We start from the raw sequence: 22,405 nt of genomic DNA on the forward strand, positions 1-22,405 counted from the left end.
TCCTTCTCTTTTGCTTACTCATGTCTCCATGTTTTAAAAAGGAATAATTCTGCTCATGCTCTACATGGCTCTTCTGAATTCATAGAGTGCTCAATAAAACAAGAGTAGAATTTGATTTTCATCCACATAATTTATATATATATCATTTTAAGTAACATGTTTTTGACAATTATGTAACCCTTAATCGCAGGTACCTGTTAACATAAATGCTGTAGTTAAAACTGGCTTTAGTAACACCGCACCAATTACAGTCCATTTCATTGAGCCCATTGTTATAGCTAAAGACGATCGCTAGAGCAAATATGAGTGTACTGTGGTAATATGTGAGATTCTGGGTAACAAAATACCTCCCTGTGGGCTTGAATGCAGTATAATAGCAATCAACCCTTATTATATCCCTAGTCACTTTTAACATATGCTTTTCACAATAAATACATTCAACCTCATGTTTTTGCATACATATTCATAATAAACTGATCAGACCTATTGCCTATAGTAACATTGATTTTAATTATTTAATAGACCTACCAGCTGAGATAAACACTTAAACAAAAAAACACAGCCTGTGTGCCTCTGCCTCGCGCTCTCATGAGCTGTCCCTATGCTGTGGCGGGCTGGGCAGTTTCCGAGTCTGCGATTCAACTGACTGTAGTGACACTGAGTAATTGTGATAACTTATTAGCAGGCAGCCGAGATCATAGGCGCTGGGGCCTCTTACATCCTGTTTGGTACAGTCGGGTCGGGTCCCACAATGCTCTTGCCTTTCTGGTGCTTTGCAGCAGTTTTAAGATCTTCGGTAAGTTTCTTGTTTCTCAAATCGGTGTAATTTCCTTTGTTTATTTTTCTTTCGTCTTCATTGCTTACTTTTGCTCGCGAGAAAGTGTCACTCAGTCATTAACTGTCACTCATAATGAAACAAATAATGAAAATGTCACGCATAGGCAATCTGAAAATGTGGTAGCTGTGCCTAATTGAATGTTCTATGTAGAAGCGGGAAGTTGTTTTGAGAGTTAATCAGACTCTGTTCTTTTTTAGGTTTCGCCTGTCGAAAGCTGTGCACTGCGCAGCCTTTCGCGCAGGCGAAATCTTATGTTAGAACAGTGTGGCCTTTGTTCCGCCTCTCTCTTCCATTGGCTAGCTCCATAAATGGAGGCTAGCCATTGGAAGAGAGAAGAACAAGTTACTTACCTTCGGTAACGATATATCTGTAAGAAACAGTAGTTAGTATTAGATTCCTAACCTTAGAATATCCCCAGGCGTCAGTCTGGATCCGGAAACTTTTGCGTAGCAGTAACCCTGAGCGTCGGTAGGCGTCGTCTGCAGGCGTCCCCTGCGGCTCCGCGTCCGTCGTTGGCGATGTGCGCCGTGATGACGCCGCTGGAGTATATAGACGCCGCCTCCACTCGCTGACGTCGGTTCTTTGTACACAGCTTTTCCGCGCCAGAACACGCAGAGCCATGTAAGAACCAACACTGGTGCCATTTGAAACTAGGGCCCTGAAAGGGATGTCCTTAACCCTATGTATCAGTTCGCAGAACGGGGAGGATGGGTGGGGCGGTAAGGAATCTAATACTAACTACTATTTCTTACAGATATATCGTTACCGAAGGTAAGTAACTCGTTCATCTGAAAGAAACAGGTTAGTATTAGATTCCTTACCTTAGAATAGATACCCCAGCAATACCAACCCCGGTGTTGGGTCTGCGAACCAATACAAGCTCACACCAGAAAGACCTGGAGGACAGAACGGCCAAAGAAGCCATCCCTCCGGACTTGACTGTCCAGGCAGTAGTGCCCCGCAAAGGTGTGCAGCGAGGCCCACGTAGCCGCCTGGCAAATGTCCTGCAAGGGGACTCCCCGGCCCAGGGCAGTAGTAGCCGCCGTGGCCCGAGTGGAATGGGCCCTCAGCCCAACAGGAGGCTCTTTCCGAGCCAAAGAGTAGCACGCTTTGATGCACAGAACGACCCACTGAGGGATGGTCCGTTTATGTACCGCCCGTCCCTTCTTCGCACCCACGTAGCCAACAAACAGTTGGTCATCCACCCGGAACTGGCGTGTGCGATCCATATAAAATGAGAGCGCACGTTTTGGGTCCAGACGATTGAGCCGCTCTTCATCCTTTGAAGGATGCGGAGGCAGGAAGAAGGAGGGTAAGGTGATGGATTGCCCAATGTGAAAAGCAGATAACCACTTTGGGCAGGAAAGAAGGTCTAGTTCTCAGAACAACCTTGTCTGGATGAATGGACATGAAAGGAGGTTTGACAGAAAGAGCCTGGAGCTCACTCACTCTCCTGGCAGAGGTGATGGCAACCAGGAAGGCCGTCTTTAAAGTCAGGAGACGGAGAGGACAGGAATGAAGTGGCTCAAAGGGAGCACACATCAAGAAGGTTAGAACCAGGTTCAAGTCCACTGAGGCATCACAAACGGAACAGGTGGATACATGTGTGTGATGCATGTAGGAGAGTAGGGTCTGCAATCCTATGATCACCCCAGATTTTTGCTTTTTGCTTCACTGGTTTACGACTTCTCTGGCTGTGGGCCTGCTAATCAGACCCACAGCCTTGCTGTTCTCTCACTAAATTGACACGTGTACCTTAGGTGCATTATCCAATTGGTACTGGGCCACCTTATCAGACCCTGTAACTCAGGGCATAGGTGTACCCAGGGCCTACCAGGGGCTGCAGCATGTATTATGCCACCCCTGGCTGGCCATCTAAATCTGACACAACTGGCTGCACGACAGCTGGGGCAAGGTGGTGTAATCACCCTTTGCTTTAGATATAGTATACCTATCTCTAACCCTAAAATGGACACCCGTATTCCTATCAGTCACTCCTATGGCAGGCCTTGACAATCCTGAAGGCAGAGTGCTTTGAATCGTGTGAGATGGTGCTCTGGCATGAGCTGAGCCCGTTTGCAGCTTGTGGAATCAAGTCCTAATAGCTGTTCCATGATAACGCGTACCATATACTCTTAAGTGCATTATAATCCTCGCGGTTATATGCTAACTCTAGTATCGCTTCATCAAAGCATGTCGAGTAAGGTGTCATACGAATTGGAATACTAACCCCTCGCCAATTCTGGCGACGGGGTTAGCATTCCACCCTTCTAGAGGGACACGACATGTATGTAACTGTGAACCCCGGTTAAAGTTAACTCAAGCCTCAGCATCACAAAATGGATGCTGCCACCACAGACACAAGTCTGACCTTCTGCTGCTGGGAGTCCTTCCAGCGAGGGAGGCTTGGACAAAAGGTTTCCTGTCAGGGGCGGTGCTAGCACCATCCCAGACAGGGTTTTGTGTATCCTGGGTATGCAGGGCTTTAGAGGAAGGTGACTGCAAGTGGCACCCCGGTGCTCACTATGCATAGGCCGGCTAGAACCAGTTCCAGGGGCACACCAGCCCCTGACCTGGGGAAAGTCCGGCATGGGAGAGGGGTGTAACCACCCCCCTTACTGGTCCCACCCATGGGCAGGACCTAGTCGCGTGCCAGCCCCTTTTCCTAGTATAAAGATAGGAGCGGGCCCCCTTCCAAATTAGATCATCTTTGAATCCTGAAACTACTTTCTACAAAAGGAACTCTCGACTTCTTCTCAAGATTTCTCCCTTGTGGCTAAGGAGTAGTCACCCTGCATCCGCAGGCACCATCCAAGCATCGCGGTCTGCTGTAAGTCTCTCCTCCGGATCAAGACTGCCCAGCTCGACGAGAACCGGCTTACCTGGCACCTCTGACCTCAACCTGCATCATCAGCCCAGCTGAGATTCGTGGGTGTGACGAGACCTCAGGCCGGCCATCTTCAGGACTGCACGACGCTTGCCCAGCACGACCGCGGAGGGATCCTCGAGTGAGTGCTTTGGGGTCCGAGAAGCCCCAACCCTGAGCAGCTCCAGCACCGAAGTCCAGCCCCCCAGCATCCACCAGATCTGCGTGGGGCCCTTCTGCTCTTTGCTGCTCACCGCGTTGTCTGGCTACTAGCCCGCTGGCTTGTGGCCTTCCCGACGACGAACGACGACATCAAAACCGCTGGTCTGGTTGCTCCAGACTGGCCCTTGCTCCCCTCCAAAGGAGGAGCACCCCGGACCCTCCAGGTCCACTCCAGATGCCATTTTGAGTCCACCGCGTGGGCTTGCATTTGCCAAGACTTGTTGCCCCAATCTTGGGTCCAGCGACGTGGACAGCAGCTACCATCGTGGGGCAGCTCGCACCTCCATCCTGGTCGCCGACAACGCCTCCTGGTCCGTGAGACTGCAGAGCCCAGCGTCGCCAACTCACCTGGTCGAGGTGACTCCATCCGGTGCCATCCTGGTGCCCATCTGATCACTGGCTAGTGATTCAGGACTTGGTCCCCTCTGCTTAAAGGTGTCCTCCATCTTCGATCCAGGCTTGGATCCATCCTAATCTCTTCACTGGTCGCCTGCCAGCAACTTCTTCTTTCAGGCTCCATAGACTGCAACGAGGATTCCCGACGTCTTTTCAGACCTATGCAGCCGCAGCCCCTGGGCTAGGTAAACTCAGCATTTCGGTGCTCCAGCATAGCTTTGCTATCCAAGGGTCCAGATCCTTTTTCGTTTCAGCTCTACCTAGTCGGATTCGTCCGATAACACTAACTTTGTAATTTCTAGCAACCATAGACTTTGTCCCGCATCCCGCGTGAGAGTGCACACTCTGCACCCGATCCCCCTAGGCCTCCTGCTAGTAATCTGAAGGTTCAGTAGTCCAGTCCTAGCGATCCTAAAGTCTATTAGAGTAGTACTTACCTGCTAGTAATTTCGCATTCCACTTTTTGAGTATATGGTTTTTCGTGCCCCTCGGGCATTTGTGTAAATTGTGCAACTTTGTATTTTCTTAAGAGCTTTGTATTGTGCTTAGCACCCTGTCCTCATAAAGAGTCCAGGGTTGTTGTGTTCTAAATAAATACACTTTTATTTTCATAACAACTTGTGTGGTGTCCTTTCACTTGGTGTTCAAGGGGTATATGTGATGAAGAAAGAGGAGAACCTCGGAAAGAGGGGCAGAAAGAGGGTCCACAGCCTTTGCTGTGCACCATGCCACAAATCTGCTCCACCGGCAGGTGTACACCGACTTAGTGGAGGGACGCCTGGCTGCCAGAATCACATCACAGACTTCAGGAGGCAAGTCAAATGGCCTCAACTGTCGCCGCTCAATCTCCACGCATGGAGGTGGAGGCTGGACAGGTTCGGGTGAAGGACCGTCCCCTGCAGCTGCGACAGAAGATCCTCCTGAAGGGGCAGGCGGATCGGGGGACCGACTGACATGCTGAGTAGCTCGGGATACCAGTACCTTCGAGTCCAGTCAGGAGCCACAAGGATGAGTTGGGCCCGGTCGCGCCTGATCTTCTTCAGCACTCTGGGCAGAAGTGGTATAGGCGGAAAGGCGTGTAACAGACCGCAACTCCACTCGCGCCGAAAGGCGTCGCCGTGCGAGTGCCGTCTTGGAAACTCCAACGCGCAGAACTGATGACATTGCGCGTTCTCTTCTGTGGCGAACAGATCTAACCAAGGCTCTCCCCATTGCAGAAAGAGGCCTTGCACTACGTCCGAGTTCAGACGCCATTCGTGATCCATCGAGCACCAACGGCTGAGTTCGTCCGCCCTGGTGTTCAGAGAACCTGCCAGGTGTTAAACCATCAGAGTCACGCCCTGATGTTCCAGCCATTGCCGGAGGCGCAGAGCCTCTTGGCAAAGGGTCCACGGCCCCACCCCGCCCTGTTTGTTGCAGTACCACATGGCGGTGGTGTCCGTGAACACCTGCACTACACTTCCGCTGACAAAGGGGAGGAATGCCTTCAGTGCTAGACGAATCGCCCGTAGCTCCAACAGGTTTATATGGAGCCGGGACTCCGCCGGAGACCAGATGCCTCTGATCTCTGCCTCTCCCAAGTGGCCTCCCCAGCCCTGGAGGGACGCGTCCGTCACAACAACGTGCTCCGGTTTGGGAAGGGAGAGGGATCTGCCTCTGACCCAATCGCGGTCTGTAAGCCACCACTGCAGTTGTCTCGCAGTGCCCTCCGAGATCAAGACATGGTCGGACAAGTTGCCCTGATGCTGGGCCCACTGAAACTTCAGGTCCCACTGCAGAGCCCGCATCCGCCACCGGGCGTGATGCACCAGAAGGATGCAGGAAGCCATCAGCCCCAGCAGCCGCAGCGTCAACCTGACCGAAACCCGAGATAACGGCTGGAAGATGGGAATCAAAGCCTGTATATCCTGGACTCGCCGTTCCGGAGGATAAACCCGAAACTTCGCCAAGTATAGAACCGCTCCGAGGAAGAGGAGCTTCTGAGAGGAACACAGGTGCGATTTCGGCACATTGATGGAAAACCCCAGCTCGTGCAGGAGGTCTGCCGTCATCTGAAGGTGGTGGACGACTGTCTGGGGCGAGCTCGCCTTTAACAACCCGTCGTCTAGGTAGGGGAAGACTGAAACCCCTAACCTGCGCAGATGGGCTGCGACCACCGCCATCACCTTTGTGAACACCCGTGGGGCGCTGGTAAGGCCGAAGGGGAGCACGACAAACTGAAAGTGCTCTTGGCCTACCGTGAACCGCAGGTAACGCCGGTGGGCCGGCAGGACGGGGATGTGAAAATATGCATCCTGCAAGTCCAACGCTACCATCCAGTCTTGCGGGTCTAGAGCAGCCAAGACCTGAGCCAATGTCAACATCTTGAACTTCTCCTTCCGGAGGAAGCCGTTGACGTTCCTTAGGTCCAAGATAGGACGTAGGCCCCCTTTGTCCTTCTTGGGTACCAGAAAGTAGTGGGAATAGCAACCACGCCCTACTTCTGGCCCAGGAACGCGCTCGATGGCCCCCTTGGCCAAGAGGGCCGTAACTTCCTCCTTCAGAAGTGTCAAGTGGTCCCCCGACACACGGTGTTTCTGCGGTGGCATGGCTGGAGGAGTGGTCTCGAAGGAGAGGGAGTAGCCCCTTCGGACGATCTGCAGCACCCACCTGTCCGAGGTGATTGTGCGCCAGTGGGAGTGGTGATGGCGAACCCTGGCTCCCACCGGCGTCACATGGGCCTGAAAGCACGGACTAGGAGGATTTTGTGGCGGATGCTGCGGGAGGAGGTGTGGTCTGACCTTGCCGTTGTCCCCGACCGCCTCCACGGCGGTTTCCACGGCCGCCACCACGTTGATAATTTTGTTGCGGCGCGTGGCTGGCAGCAGGTGTGGGACCGCCCCTTCCCTGGCCACGAAAGGAGCGAAACGAACCCGTTTGCTGGCGCTGGGTCGAGAGACCCAAGGACTTGCCCGTGACTCTAGAGTCCTTGAAGCGCTTCAGCCCGTGGTCCGCTTTGTCGCCAAACAGGCGACTGCCATCAAACGGCATGTCAATCAATGCATTCTGGACATCTGCCGAGAAGTTGGCGGATCTCAGCCAGGCGTGGAGACGAATCGCCACCGTCGTGGACATCGCTCTGCCCAGCGAGTCGGTCGTATTAAGACCACACCTGATGGAGTATTTTGCTGCGTCTCGGCCTTCAATCATAGCCTTGCCGAGCTTTGCCCGTACCTCCGGCGGGCATTCCGGCAGCAAGTCCGCGACCGTATCCCACAGAGAGTGGGTGTAGCGGCCTAAGAGGCATGCGGTGTTGCAAGACCGCAGTCCCAGACTCTGGTACGAGAAGACCTTTTTTCCATACTGGTCGTACCTCTTAGATTCCCTGTCGGGCGGGGCCGACGGGAATGCGGTCTGGGAAGTCGAGGCCTGGATCACCAGACTCTCAGGGGTGTGATGGGTGGACAGGAACTTGGGGTCATCCGTACACGGACGGTGGCGTCTGGCCACGTTCCTATCAACAGGCGTACCTTAAGCTGGCCTGGACCACGTGCCCAAAAGAAAGTCAGACAAGGCCTTGTTGAACGGCAGCAGTGGCTCCTGTGGGCATAACTGCGGTTTGAGGACCTCAGTGAGGATGTTAGTCCTCACAGCCGCGACGGGGAGCTCAAGGTTTAAGGCCTAGGCAGCCCTCATCTACACCACTGAATAAGCTGCCCCCTCCTCCGAAGCCACGGTAGGAGGCGAGACAAAGCCAGGGTTAGGGGATTCATCTAGACCACTGGCCTACCCCAAGTCACCTGCCCAGTCCACATTGTACTGACATTCACGTGTCAGAGGGTCTTCAGACTCCTCCCAATCCTCTCCGTAATCTACCTCCTCATCATACTCGGGATCAACATAGTAGGCCGACTCCTTGGTGTTCACAGGTTCCATCGGCGTCGGGCGACGCCGGTTCGGCTCCGTGACCGGAGTCGGAGAGGGTATAGGGGCGGCGCAGGAGGACCGGCGTCGCGCCGGGACGGCGTTGGGGGTAGTCCCGATGGAATCGGTGCCGGGGAGGTCGGCTGACCAGCCGGCGTCCATCCTGAAGGGCCCTGCGGCGCCGGGACCGGTGCCGTCGGCGGCGCCGGGGCCGAAGCACCCGGCGGCGTCGAGGCAGGAGCACCCAACCCGCTAGGGCCCTCGGACGGGGACACAGGGCCCGAAGGCGCCGCAGGCCCCGACGGAGGAGACAGCTTCCTCATGGCCATGAGGAACTCTTGTATCTCCTCGGGCGTCGCGCCTTCCCCAGGGACCGTAGGGGATGGAGCAGGCCACGCCGGCGGCCCATGCGGAGCCGCGGGGGTGGGGCCACCCGAACCCCCGGCCACATCGCGCGAGCGTCGGGGGGAGTCGGGGGTACGATGACGACGCCCCGACTTCTTGTGTTTCCTACCTGAGGAACCAGAGGAATGGTGACGACTTCCGGAGCGTTCGTGACGGCTCAGCGACCGCTCCCTTGACCTCCGGCCGGACCGGGACCTCTCTCGACGCGGGGCCGACACCCGCAGCTCGAGTAGCTTGCGGGACCGCTCCCGCCTAGCTTTACTCGTCAAGGCCCGGCAATCGACACAGGCGTCCACGTCGTGGTCGGGGCCCAGGCACCGGAGGCAGAGTCGGTGATGGTCCGTGACCGACATCGTGCGGTCGCAGTTATCACAGTTCTTAAAACCGGGCATCCTACTGGCACAGTAAGAAGAGTCAAAAAGATCAAAAGATCAAAAACTTTGGTCAAAGACCGGAGTACTGCACTTCTCGGATCTGCGCTAACTGGCGCGGAAAAAAGAAGAACTGACGTCAGCGCGCGGAGGCGGCGTCTATATAATCCAGCGACGTCATCACGGCGCACGACGCCAACGACTGACGCGGAGCCGCAGGGGACGCCTATAGACGACGCCTACCGACGCGCAGGGGTACTGCTACGCAAAAGTTTCCGGATCCAGACTGACGCCTGGGGATATTCTAAGGTAAGGAATCTAATACTAACCTGTTTCTTTCAGATCGGTCTGTCATTTCCCGAGGCGATTGGTGGGCGTTCCGCCGATTCTTTCCCTCTCCGCAGCGTCATGAAGACGTGGCCACTGTGGGCGTGTACTTTTTTTTTTTTTTTTACACCGATATTTGTGTTCATTGTTCGCCTTGTCCCGCTGGCTGTTTCCTGACCCCCCTCCCGCTGTCCGTGTGCCCACCCCCCCTCCCGCTGTCCGTGTGCCCACCACCCTTCCCGCTGTCCGTGTGCCCGCCCCCCCTCCCGCTGTCCGTGTGCCTGTTAACCCGCCCCCCTCCTGCTGTCTGTGAGCCAGTTCACCCGCCCCCCTCCCGCTGTCCGTGAGACCGTTCACCCGTCTCCCTCCCGCTGTCCGTGAGCCCGTTCACCCGCCCCCCTCCCACTGTCCGTGAGCCTGTTACCCCGCCCCCCCTCCCTCCCTCTGTCCGTGTGCCCGCCCCCCCTCCCGCTGTCCGTGTGATATTTTAGTAAACTGTTTCTAGGAGACGATATTCATGTCAGTTGATATTATGACAATGTATTCTAGTGCTACCATGCCTGTGTGTTTAAGCACTAACTTTTAGGCGCATGCTTGGTTGTGCTCTGTTTATTCCGGAATCTTGCTGTGTTGCAGTTGCGCCCTGAACCTCAAACTTGTATGCCATTTCCAGGGGCCGATGTCTGGAGCAGCCGAGGATACCAGCTGCTGTGGTATAAATTGAGGGCAGAGGCCTGGATATTTATACCCAGAGGCAGCGCTTGTGGCAGACCCAGAAACCCATTAACATGCATGATGCCAGGTGTTTAGAAGGTCACTGGGGACTGATATAAAAGGAAGCGCACAAATTGCTTTGATATGAAACGTTTTTTTTTATAAAATTGATATGAAAAGTTCTATCTACTCTTAGGCTAACCCAGTTTGGCGCTTTGTTCCTTTCCTGCAGACTGTTGTAAGGAAAAGATCTTTGAAGAGGCTGCCTGCTATCATTTGCTTTGTAGATGTTTGTTTACTGGCCTGCAAAAGTCACTGATTATACTGCAGCCCCATATGGTATCATTAATGACGAATTAAAGCCTTGAGGAGAGATGATTGCTCCGAGGATAGGTCAGAGAGGCGACCTGTTGCTGTTTCTGACTCCTACCTATTTCAGAGACAGAGGTGCCAGGCTGCCTACCTGGGGTTGCTGCCGGCTGGTCCCGGTGCGCTCCGGCGGGGGTTGCTCCGATGGCCCTGTGTGCTCAGTCCAGGCTCCACGCCCCTGACCCCGCGGCTTGAGATTCTTTTCCCCTTTCGTCCCTGTCCCTGCTCTGTTTCCCTTTTCTCGTGTGCTTTATCACTACCCTCTCTCTTAATTTCTTTGCACCCTTTCACTTTTGTCCTGCTCTCGCCGTGTGTCTTTTCTCCCCCTTTAATGATGTGGGTCGTTTTCGTTTTAGCCTTCTCTTCCTGTCCTCTCCCAAATCTCCCTCGTTATGTTCTGCTTCTCTTCCTGTCTTTCCTGGCCTCTCCCAAATCTCACTCGTTATGTTCTGCTTCTTTTTCCCCGCCCTCTCTTTCACTGGCCCTCTTTCACACTTAATGGCACGCATCTCTCCCTCTTTCTTATTCCCGATTCCCTCTCATGGCCATTATTTCACAGGAAAGTTTGTGCCGCATATCTTCTTAACTGCTCACCCTTTGTTACCAGTCTAGAACAAAGCCGCCTGGAGAAGAATCAACACCGCTGTTTAATGCACAATAATTCCGAAGTAAAATATTGTGGCATCGGTCAGCACCTCGCCCCACAAAACCCGCTACAACAGGTTGTAACACCAAAACTTGTAGCTTGCGCTTCTGTTTTGTTGCTGTTTAGCAGCAGCCCTGCTACTGTGAATTCATGGATTGTTTCTTTCTCGTGTATTTTGATGCGGCGGCAGTAAACGAACCAGGCTCAGAGCTTCTGAAAACTTTGCGCCCTTCTGTCCTCACGCCGCCTGATAGGATCCGAAAACACGAAAAAGCAAACCATTAACGTGATTAAAGGACGTAGTATATGATATGGTACTACCACTTTATTTATATTGATGGGAATACATTTATACGGTTATGATTGTGTTTGTGCTCATGTGTTTATTGAGCATGCATACAAGTAAATATTTATGGCAGAGTAATGACAATACATGCGATTTTACCTTGGACACAGTGCAGCTGTTGTTCTGAATATGGTATTGGTATTTGCGTCCCAGTTTTTGCTTCTCAAAATCTGGCCACCGTACTTAGCTGTGTTCCAAGTTTATACCACTGTGTTCACCCTCATTCTTTCTCTATTCACGTCTCCTCTTTTTCTTCTTCCCTGACCCTTTCTTCGTTCCCTCGCTTAAATCTTCATTCTGCCATTTCCTCTCTTCCTTTCCTCTTCCATTACTTCCCAGGAAACTTTGCGCCTGTCTACCCTTCAGAGGACATTTATGAGTGCCTGTGAGCCATAAAGCACATTTCTTGTGCTTCATGCAAAACGGTCAGCCACCAACCAGCCCTTTGATAAAGCTCTTGTTGAGCGTAGGTGCTTGTATTGCCCACATTTGGATAATTACTTTACATATATAAATATGGCTCTGGGTGTGTGGGTGGCTCTGGGTGTGTGTGTGTGTGTGTGTGTGTGTGTGTGGCGCTCTGGGTGTTTGTGTGGCTCTGGGTGTGTGTGTGTGGTGCTCTGGGTGTGTGTGTGGGGCTCTGGGTGTGTATGTATGTATGTATGTATTTGAGCTTATATAGCGCACAGCTACCCACAAAGGGTTTCCCGGCGCTTGCTTAGGGAACCCGTCCTGGTATTCCCCTGTGAGATAACCCCGGCAGGGTATCCACAAGGTGAAAGCCAGGCATCCCACCGCGAGGGGCCGTTGTGGAGATTAAGCAAGCTATTGCCCAGAGTCGCAGAGTGTGAACCCGTGAGTTGAGAAGGCACCGGAGCGAGAATTATCGAGTCCGTGGAATTTTTGAGCCCAAGACCCGCCGAGGCGGGGAATTGAACCCTGGTCCAGGGCCGATCTCAGCTTCCGGGTCTGCCGCCTCTAACCCCTGAGCCACACTTCTCTGTGTGTGGTAGTAATTGCTGTCTGCTGAGCTCGTCCGTAGGGTACAATACGTCACACATTTGCGAGAGATTAAGTTAATGGCAATGTAAATGACAATGCCATTTATTTATCTGTTTTCAAAACCAACACATAAATACAAATTTTGTCATTTACAATGCCAATAGCTCTAACTTTTCCAAAGGCGAAACCATTGCATTGTAAATGCTTGTTACCTTTTCCATTGAATAACATTGGGCGCCCGACAGCTCAAAAGCACCCTGCACCCAGCCGCCTGAGTGCAGCTGGAAGTGCACCCACTACCCTACTCTACTTTCCCACTTGCCCCGAGTAAGTGACCAGGAGCTCAGCTTTCACAGCCGCGTGGCCTGCTTACTTGCAGCCACCAACAGAAGGCCCCCTCCCCTCCATTGGCTGACATTGGGCCTAACTACCTCTGCACCCGGCTGACCCTGTGCCGCTAAGGGTGTACCAACTGTACCTACCTGACCCTGGGGGACCCCTGTGTCTATGCCCAGAACCTTAACTTCACCAGTCGAGTACTCACCTGAAAACCGATAACTCACTTTCCTGCCATAGGATAAAATTGACTGGTTTGACTCGAAAAATCTTTTTAGTGTGAAGTTTTGAAACTCAAAAATATTCCTATAAAATCAGCCGAATACCGAATTCCGAAGTCCATACCTGTGATCAGGAGAGAAGCCAGTACTGTACCTTGTAGCCCAGTACTGAACCGCAAAAGTAATCCTAACCGTGTTTACTAGTAACCTGTATTTTCTACCTAGGAATCCATTGTCTGCTTTTCTATGAAATTTCTTCTGTCTACTTTTAACAAGCATTTACAATGCAATGGTTTCGCCTTTGGAAAAGTTAGAGCTATTGGCATTGCTCACACACAGAGCCCCACACACAAATACACACACACACACACACACACACACACAGTCGGACACACACACAGAGCCACACACACACACACAGAGCCAGACACACACACACAGAGCCAGACACACACACACACACAGCCAGACACACACACACACACAGCCAGACACACACACACACAGCCAGACACACACACACAGAGCCAGACACACACACACACAGCCAGACACACACACACACAGCCAGACACACACACACAGAGCCAGACACACACACAGAGCCAGACACACACACAGAGCCAGACGCCCACACACAGCCAGACGCCCACACAGAGCCAGACGCCCACACAGAGCCAGACGCCCACACAGAGCCAGACGCCCACACAGAGCCAGACGCCCACACAGAGCCAGACGCCCACACAGAGCCAGACGCCCACACAGAGCCAGACGCCCACACAGAGCCAGACGCCCACACAGAGCCAGACGCCCACACAGAGCCAGACGCCCACACAGAGCCAGACGCCCACACAGAGCCAGACGCCCACACACAGAGCCCCAGAGCATAATTCCAAGAGCCGCACGCAGTGAATTCCGGCACCACCCACGCCCCCTATCACCTTTCGGCAGCTCACGGGACGCCGCCCGCACCCGGCCTGCATCCGCCTCTGCCACCATTAACTGGGGCTAGGCCGCGCCGCACTCACTACCTCCGGGACTGGGTACACAGGGGCCCGCCTTCACTGCAGCGGCGGCAGTCACCAGCTCCAGAGTCCCCCTGCTGGCAGGACCAGTGCACCTCACGTAGGCCCAGGCTCTTTATATGTTATTTATTCACTGCACAACGAGGCGCTCGTGTGGCCTCCAGAAGCAGTTCCTTAGCCCACTCCACACTTAGACCGCACGCCCGCAGGCTCTCGATCCCAGCTCCGACGGGGGGGGGACATGGGGTGAGGGGTTTGGGGGGGGGGGGTTACTGCTCACCTCAGCTTGTATCTTCACGCAATCTCGTACCCCTGATCCAGGCTAGTACTGGCACACCCTGTTGTGAGAGCGGCCTGCGCACATGCACGCTCGTGAGCCGGCTGCCTCTGTGTGCCCAGAGGTTGGGAAACATTTAAGAAATGCGCCCAGGGGCGAATTTCTTCGAAAAGAATGATTAATCTACCAATAGGCGCAGGCTTCACGGGCGCCAGAGAAAAGTGAAAAACAGCCAAATATTTGTGGCAGAGGCCGGCGGAGGACAAAAGGGCGAGAGGTCGGACTCCCAAAGAAAAGATCCGTCTGGGGTTGAGTCAACAGGCATTTCAAGTAGATTTGGTAATAGTGTCCAGTTTTCTCTCTCCTGTAGCGGCAGTTGTGGTATGAAGGCTACCGTTCCCTGCCTATCTCTGGATGGCAGGCACCCCATGGACTGTGAAGGGCAGGGCATGTCGCCCTCGCCTACCCCCATCCGGGCCGTCCTTTGAAGCCACTGCTCTTGACGAAGGCTATGTTCAGCTTGACGCAGAGCAAGTTTCGTAATTTTTACGTCATCGGAGAACCAACGTTGTGCTTTCTTGAGGTCTGAGTGATTCAGAATAACAATGTGAATAGAAAAGAATAGGACATGTCTAGCTCTGATAGCACCTGTCAAGCTGCTATGAGAGAGAACATGCATACTAAAGCTGCACATTTAAGGACAGTGTAGTAACACTACTATACATGAGAGCTTGCAGTCCATCTAAAGAATCCAGTCTCTATTTTTCCTACCTATTACAATCTAGTGATGACATCAGTAGTCAGCTGTGATAAGAACATGATGTGTCAGAAATGCTTGAAGCATTTACTGCTGTTCTGCCAAGTCTACATAATCCTGTTCTCTTAAATGTCAAAACTGCTGACTCCATTCCATTCAAAAAGCTGTATTCTATTTTTTACAATCATAAAAGCATATGCAACCAGCAATACATCAGGAATACAGTTTAAAACAGATGGCTGGCATGAATTCGTATAAAACCCAATAAAAAAGAGAAGATCGGGTGATGGCAGGCTCTACGAATCTGCAAACCACAACAACATAACATCTTTAGGTGCACATTCAGCAGACAGCATTCCTAAAGAAAAGTACACGTGGGTTTCTGTTAAAAAAAAAAAAGCAAGAAAACTCTAAAAGAATATTTCAGATGTTCAACAGTTAAAGTATTCCTCTCCACGCGTGAGGTTGGACATCCACGTTCTGATCAGCTATCCCGGCATTTCCTGCTCAGCAGAAGCTGCATCAAATATGTTCCAGGAATGCAGCTCTCAAGAGCAGTCCGGTGCACTGCCAAATATCCAGCAGGCCAGGCCTCCAGCAGGCCACAGATACCGAGCAACAAAGGCAAACAACCGCTGACACAGCCAGCCAAACACTGCAAATTATCTCTGCTTATAATTTGCTCGACTCTTTTTTTCTGTACACAACAAGCAAACAGTTTAAAAATGGGTCCCCTGCCAACACGAAAGACACAAGTGTTCACTTTGAAAATAATACAGTACACATATGGAAATGGAGTTTACCCTCCAGGAAACACAATTCACACGCAAAAGGGCGATTAACAGCAGAAAGAATTGGTGAAATGGGTTTATTCAACTAACAGTGATTTGCCATAAGGAATTCAATCGACCAGTCCTGCTCTTTCGGGCTTCATCGCTAAGCATGCTGGAACTTGCAGTTTCACGCTGTAGGTCGACAAGTAACACCATTCATAGTGCTATTTTAGCTTCGACCCTCTCACTCTCCTCCCCAAAAATAATAAACAACAGCCTTATTATGTGAAGTGACAGCTATGTCGCCGCAAGGTCAAATCCCTGTAACCAACGTGTAAGACCATATTTATAACGGAAATCTACAGTACAAATCCCAGAATGCAAAGCGTCGAAGCGATGTCTGTAAAAGGCTAGCAGTAGCCAAATGCATCACATTTGGTGTGAGGCTACTTGACAGGATTGCAGAACAGAGTAGGATTCAGGGGCTTTTTAATAGACAATTCATACAAAAGCACTGCCTTTGGGCTTGAAAAGGATCGCAAATAATAACAAGTAAGATACGGGAAAATAAAGAAAGAAAGGACAGCAGGCAGGGCCGGCAGGATTCAACGTAGATAACACAGAAGGCAAGCGATGAACAGGCACATCGACACATGAGTACATTTCCACTGTCCATTCTCAGAGCACCCTCCCAGCAGCTACTGTACATCACCCACTGGAACGCCATCCATATTACCAAAACGACTGTTGCAATGACCCGTTAATGCTAATGTATAAATCATGCATGATTCACATAACATACTTCCTCTCTTCAGCGGGTGCGGGGTGGAAGGCGATCTCCCCCAGCTTCTGGGCCGAAGACTCACCCTCGCAGGCACGGCCCCCGTCGCAGCTCCCACTGGCCTCCGCTGACGTTGAGGGTTCCCCCGGAGTCAGCCACTCACAGCGCGGCTCCCGGGGCAGATCCTGATGACGCGGCGAGGCTCCAACCAACGGCGGCGCAGCTCACGGGGACAGGCCCACTGCAGCGGCCAATCAGAGCGCGCCTCTGCCGACGAGCCACCAATGCGGTCGCAGCCCCTTCGTGCCTCGGCCAAGGTGCCGAGCAGCTGCCGGTTGACCCCCGGGCGGATAAAAAAAAATGGCGGCAGCACCTACGAGGACACGGGGGGGGGGGGGCGGGAGAGGAACGGACGGCGGGAGGGGGCGGGAGAGGACACAGGGGGCGTGAGGCACGAAAATTGGCACAAGTGCGGCGTGGGCAGCCGCGGATTAAAAAAAAAAAAAAAATGGCGGCAGCACCTACGAGGACACGGGGGGGGGGGGCGGGAGAGGAACGGACGGCGGGAGGGGGCGGGAGAGGACACAGGGGGCGGGAGGGGGGCGGGAAAGGACACGAGAGGAACGGACGGCGGGAGGGAGGCGGGAAACGTGGGGACGGCGGGAGGAGGGACACAAGGCAGGACAGCAGCAAGCACGGCCCGGCCGGAGGAGACTCGGGGGCGTTCCCTGCGTCGCGTGACGTCGGCAAAAGCCAAAGAATCTCGGGAACGCCCCCGTGTCTGGTCCGGCATTGATGGACAGGCCCCTCGTCCAATGGCTAGGCTCCAATTATGGAGCTAGCCAATGGGACGGGGGGCGTGTTCCAGAGTGCCTTACTGTACTCAATAGATTTCTCTGGAGGAGGAGCCTAACGGCTCCGTCCCCCAGCGAAACCTAAAAACTTGAAATATTTCTTAAAAATCGTACCAACTACTGAAACGTAATTACTTACCTGTCTTAAGTAGAGATCCCAGTGCTGGACCTAGGAGCCCAGTACTGGATTACAAAAATAACGAGAACGTACTTTACCTGTGACCTGAATTTTCTCCCATTGGATAACATTGTTATGTTTTCACTGAAAAGTTTCTAAGTGTGAACTTTTAAAATACCTTTATATTCCTTAAAAATCATTGCAATAACCAAAACGTTTTTACTAAACTGTTTTCAGCTTAGACCCCAGGACTGAATCTAGGATCCAGTCCTGGGATTACAAAAGTAATTTACAGAGTAATCAACTGCATTTTTTGTAGAAAAACTTATTGACCTCAATGTTAGACTGTGTTTAGAATTGTGTTGCCTACTGCAACCCCTGTACCTCGTGTTTACAAAGTTATTTCCTTTCTGCAAAGTAATTACCTGAGATCACTCATAATTGAGAAAAGTATATATTGACACCTGTTGGTTCTAAAATTAAAACAAATATATCTTTTGATATAAAAACAATTGGCCTGGAGTTCAGTCCTTGAGTGTGTGAAACCTTTTGCTGACTGAGTGTATACAACAAATGCTTTACACTGTCCTCTGGTACTGCCTTACTGCTCCACCAAGCTACCACTTTAGAGAGTAAGGTGAGCCCCGACTTTAACCTCTGTTATACCTCTGGGGTGGGTGGTCTCTAAACACACTGTACCTTACTTTGGCCCAGTATATATAGAGCCACTTTCTCACACTTGGAGAATTCTATATCTCAGTCATCTGTTCAGGTAGACATGTTTCAGCTGGAATTTTCAAAGGAACAGTGGGTCAACAGAATATCTTCATGAAATTGTCTCACTCAAATTCCATTTTGACCAATTTGTTAGTTAACAAGTTTCACACTTGCTCTATGCAAAGCAGATTCAATAATACAGACCAACTTTTCTAGTTGAGTTTTTCAGATGCCCCTTCATCACACAATTGCTATGAAGTACCTTGAAATCTGCATGTACTATTGGTCCTGAAGCTCCTTTGATCAATACACTATAAATAAAACAGTGGTCACATGTGGAATCTGAGTGAGACAATTTCAAAGAAATCCGATAGGTCCTGAAAAAAGCCTGATGACCCATTGGGCAAGTAAAAAGTCAACTGAAACATGTCAACCAAAACAGATTAAGGAGAAATAGCATTTGCTGAGCACATACTATTTTGTTTTTAACATAGTCTAGGACCACTTAATATTAAAGTTTTAAAAAAGGGACCTGAAGGCTATTTTATATATAGAGTAGGATAGCAAGAAAATGATCAAAGAACTCCTGTTACCACTTTACAGAGGTCAAGGACTGAACCCATCCTGAGGTATTAGATGATGGATGAGGCCTCGAACAATCACCCCTTAATGTGAAGGTAGAAATAAGCACTCGAAGAAAGCATATTTGCTGGGACTAACTGTCTGGGGAAGACAAGATTACTTTCCACAACAAACCCTTCCCTCTCTCTCTTTTTTTTATGAGCAGCAATTATCTACCACTAGAGAAAAGTGGAGATAAACATAGGAATACCAAAAAACTCCAAGACCTGAAGTGAAAGTTTTTTTTTTTTTTTTAAACGAAGCACAAGACTCTCAGATAAGCCAGTCAACCATAAAATATTAAAGATTAACCATGTTTAAATAATGGCTTGAAGGTACGCAGTGTTACTGAAAGTTTTGAGAATTCCAACAATAACGCAAAAATAACTGAACTTACTGAAGATAGTGAGTTTCTTGTCAGCCTGCAGAGCTTCCTCACGGGTGAAAGGGAAGTCAAACCATCTTGAGCGAGTCAGGCTGAGCTGCATGGTACGTCCAAACATCTCAATATAGGATGGTGCCCGCTCGATGGACTGAGAGCCAATCTGGATACGCATACCAGTCATTACCATAGTAGTATTATTATTGGTGACTTCAACTGTAAATCCACCAGGCTGAAAAGGAGAACCAATAACAATAAATAAATAACAATAACAATAAATTTCTTTGAGAGTGTAAATAATCACAGACAGATGTTTTTAAAGGAAGACTAAACTTTAGAACTGGATGTGGACTCAAAGGATAAACAAAAAATAATTGTTAAGTGTTTCACTGGCCAACAATTTTCCACTGAGGGTAGAAACATGTGCCATGACACAGTAGCAAACAGGCTATCTCATGTAAGGAGGAAGCTCATTTTCTTGCTAAAATAAGTGGACAGAGATCTATTTGAAATCCATGAACAGAGCTCTTCACTTTGGTGCAGAGTGAAGGATGTGAGTGACTTCCCCATCTGGAAAGCATTTGGTAGAAAAATGCATAACTTCAGTGTTAAATTGGCTGGGTTCTTTATGAAAAACGTTCACATTTTGAAGTGGGCATAAAGCACCAGCCCCTCATATTGGTTTGATGAGAAGGCGAAGCTGAGAAAAAGTAAGGTTTTGAAACAATAAATTCACCTTGGCAGACAGTCTTTGGGTGTGTAAAATGTGAGCATAACAAACTTCTATGTATGGCTATGAGCACTGAGTTCGCAAATGTGTATGAAGCACTGCTCCATGGAAAAGTGTGAGGGTGGTTGGAGTTTCCAGAATCAAAACTCACCTTGGTGTTTGCTACATACATTCCAGTAGAGTTGAGACGGTGCTTGATCTGTTGTGCATTGTACACCTGCAGAAGGTCGTTGCCACCAAATTCTACATCAGTCAGCTGCTGATTATGTTCAAAGAAGTCAATGGGGAAGGTCACTTGGCTGGATGTGCGCATTGCTGCAAAGTACACAAGAGAACAACAAATTACTTAGCTTCAGTGACACTTTTTCTGGAGGATGGCATGTGTTCCCACAGATTCCTCATTTTTTAATGTTCCCTGGAAGTCTAATGTTCACTGGAAGTCTGACTTGATCTGCATTTATTTTGTGTACAGTGGTGGCAATGTTGTGGCTTCAGACGGAGATCTACTGGCGTCAAGCATTTATGGCACTGAGGCTTAAAAAAGTTGTAGCCCTTGACTGTGATTTTAATTCCACCTTAATTTCCAAGTAAAACACAAGCAGGGAGTAAACTTTGTTTTTTGATAATTATTGAACTCTGTTAAGGTTAAATAACTATCAATAAAACATAATAAAGTGAAATCCTTTGGAAAGGGGAAGCAGGAGAGCAACGAGGAATCTGCAGGAAATATCCACTAATAAAACCTTTAATGAAGATAAACACATTGTTTTTCTAATGGATACTTCTCTGGCAGATTCTTTTTTTTAAGATCCAAAAGCAGTCTGCTATCAAGGGAAAGGATGGAGGAAATGAACATATTGTGAACATATTTTACGATTGCTGTGATGAAAATCAGTTTTGGCCTGGAATTTGAATCGATAAAATAATGTGTAGTAAATGCATGTAATGGCCTTGTTCAGAGAATCAATTCATCGAGGTGAAAAAAAAGCAGGTATGGATGGGTTCATAAAAAAAGAAGCTTTGCTTGCTTCAAGCTTCATGCAGATGTTAGTATTATGAGTAAACCCACAGTTGAGTAAGTAGGCTTAGAAGGCAAAAATGAGTGGATTAAAATGGGGGAGCCATTAGAAAGTATTACGCAAGATTGGCTAACAGTATGAATAAAGCTAGTTCTAGTTAGCTTCAACAGCGACTCCACCAGCTATGTCATGATGAGGAAATCATGACTGCCCTGCAGGTGGAATTATCAGAAGGGCATTATGAGTCCCCATATTATGGAATGAAGTGGCAGCTCCACACAGGAAAGTATGATCTATTTACTGTGCATTTTAGATTGATAAAATAAGTAGTAAACCATTGGGAGAGTAAGGCCTTTGTCCGGCTCCTGCCTGCTTGCCAGAGATCCAACGACAGCACTGGTCATCAGACTGGTGGCCTCAAGAACTGGGTCCTGTCCCCAACCCCAAAAGTAAGGTCAAAAACTTGGGAGTATTATTTGACCAACAACTTACTTTCAAGGACCACGTCAATCAAGTAGCCGGCACCTGTTTCCGGGCTATAGGGATGCTAAGACGTGTCTTCCCCTATCTTCCGGATCACCACAGAAAAACTCTGGTGCAGGCTCTTGTTATCAGTAGGGTTGACTACTGTAATGGATTGCTCCATGGAGCCAACGAGGAGCAACTCAAGAAATTGCAGGTTATTCAAAACACTGCCGCAAGGATCGTCATGAATGTTCCACCCAGGACACCATCCTGCCCCCTACTGTCTCAGCTTCACTGGCTTCCAGTGAAGAAGCGAGTTCAGTTCAAGACCCTGTGTACTATACACAAGAGCCTAACGGGGATGGGCCCTAAGTATTTCATTGACATCTTTCAGCCCTACATCCCAGGACGCTCTTTGCGTTCCAGTAACCAGCAACTACTTAAAATACCCAGAATTAAGAAAACCAGACAAGGTGGCCGTGCACTGGCCTACACCGGACCCACACTATGGAACTCACTGCCGCTTGAACTGAGGTCAATCAGCAACCATATGATGTTTAGAAAAAATCTAAAAACCTACCTGTTTCCCAGCTATTAATGTCACTTTATCCCTGGACACACTTTTACTCTCACTTCCATCTGCAGTTATAGCGCGGAGATACCCCTTCGGGTGTCTAGTCTGGCGCTTTATAAGCATAAAAAAAAAAATAAAATAAAATAAAATATGGCAAGTATGCACAAAAAGACCAGATCAAAGGACTATGATGAACGGGAATTATAATGCAGCACATGATGGTTCAACATGGAGAAAAAATTACTAGCCTTTGGTAAAACTATTTCATGTAGAGACCTTTCTTCAGATCCCCACACCTTTTGAATATTCCCCCAGGCGTCAGACTGGATCCAGAAAATGTTAAGCAGTAC

At 50.1% G+C, this 22,405-nt stretch overlaps 1 protein-coding gene across 14 annotated transcripts in view; it reads right to left on the reverse strand.

Annotated features, from left to right (window-relative positions):
• The window catches only part of UBR4 (ubiquitin protein ligase E3 component n-recognin 4), a 1,723,360-nt gene that overhangs the window by 966,269 nt on the left and 734,686 nt on the right, over positions 1-22,405 (reverse strand). For all 14 annotated transcript variants that reach the window (XM_086921716.1, XM_086921718.1, XM_086921717.1 and 11 more), the window contains exons 28-29: positions 20,149-20,312; positions 19,283-19,499 (exon numbers count right to left, since the gene is read on the reverse strand). In XM_086921716.1, the coding sequence (XP_086777842.1) occupies positions 19,283-19,499; positions 20,149-20,312 (381 nt within the window). The remainder of the gene's footprint in view (positions 1-19,282; positions 19,500-20,148; positions 20,313-22,405) is intronic.

This window comes from Lissotriton vulgaris, chromosome 5 (genome assembly GCF_964263255.1).
Source record: "Lissotriton vulgaris chromosome 5, aLisVul1.2, whole genome shotgun sequence".
In the NCBI taxonomy this organism is placed as follows: Eukaryota; Metazoa; Chordata; class Amphibia; order Caudata; family Salamandridae; genus Lissotriton; species Lissotriton vulgaris.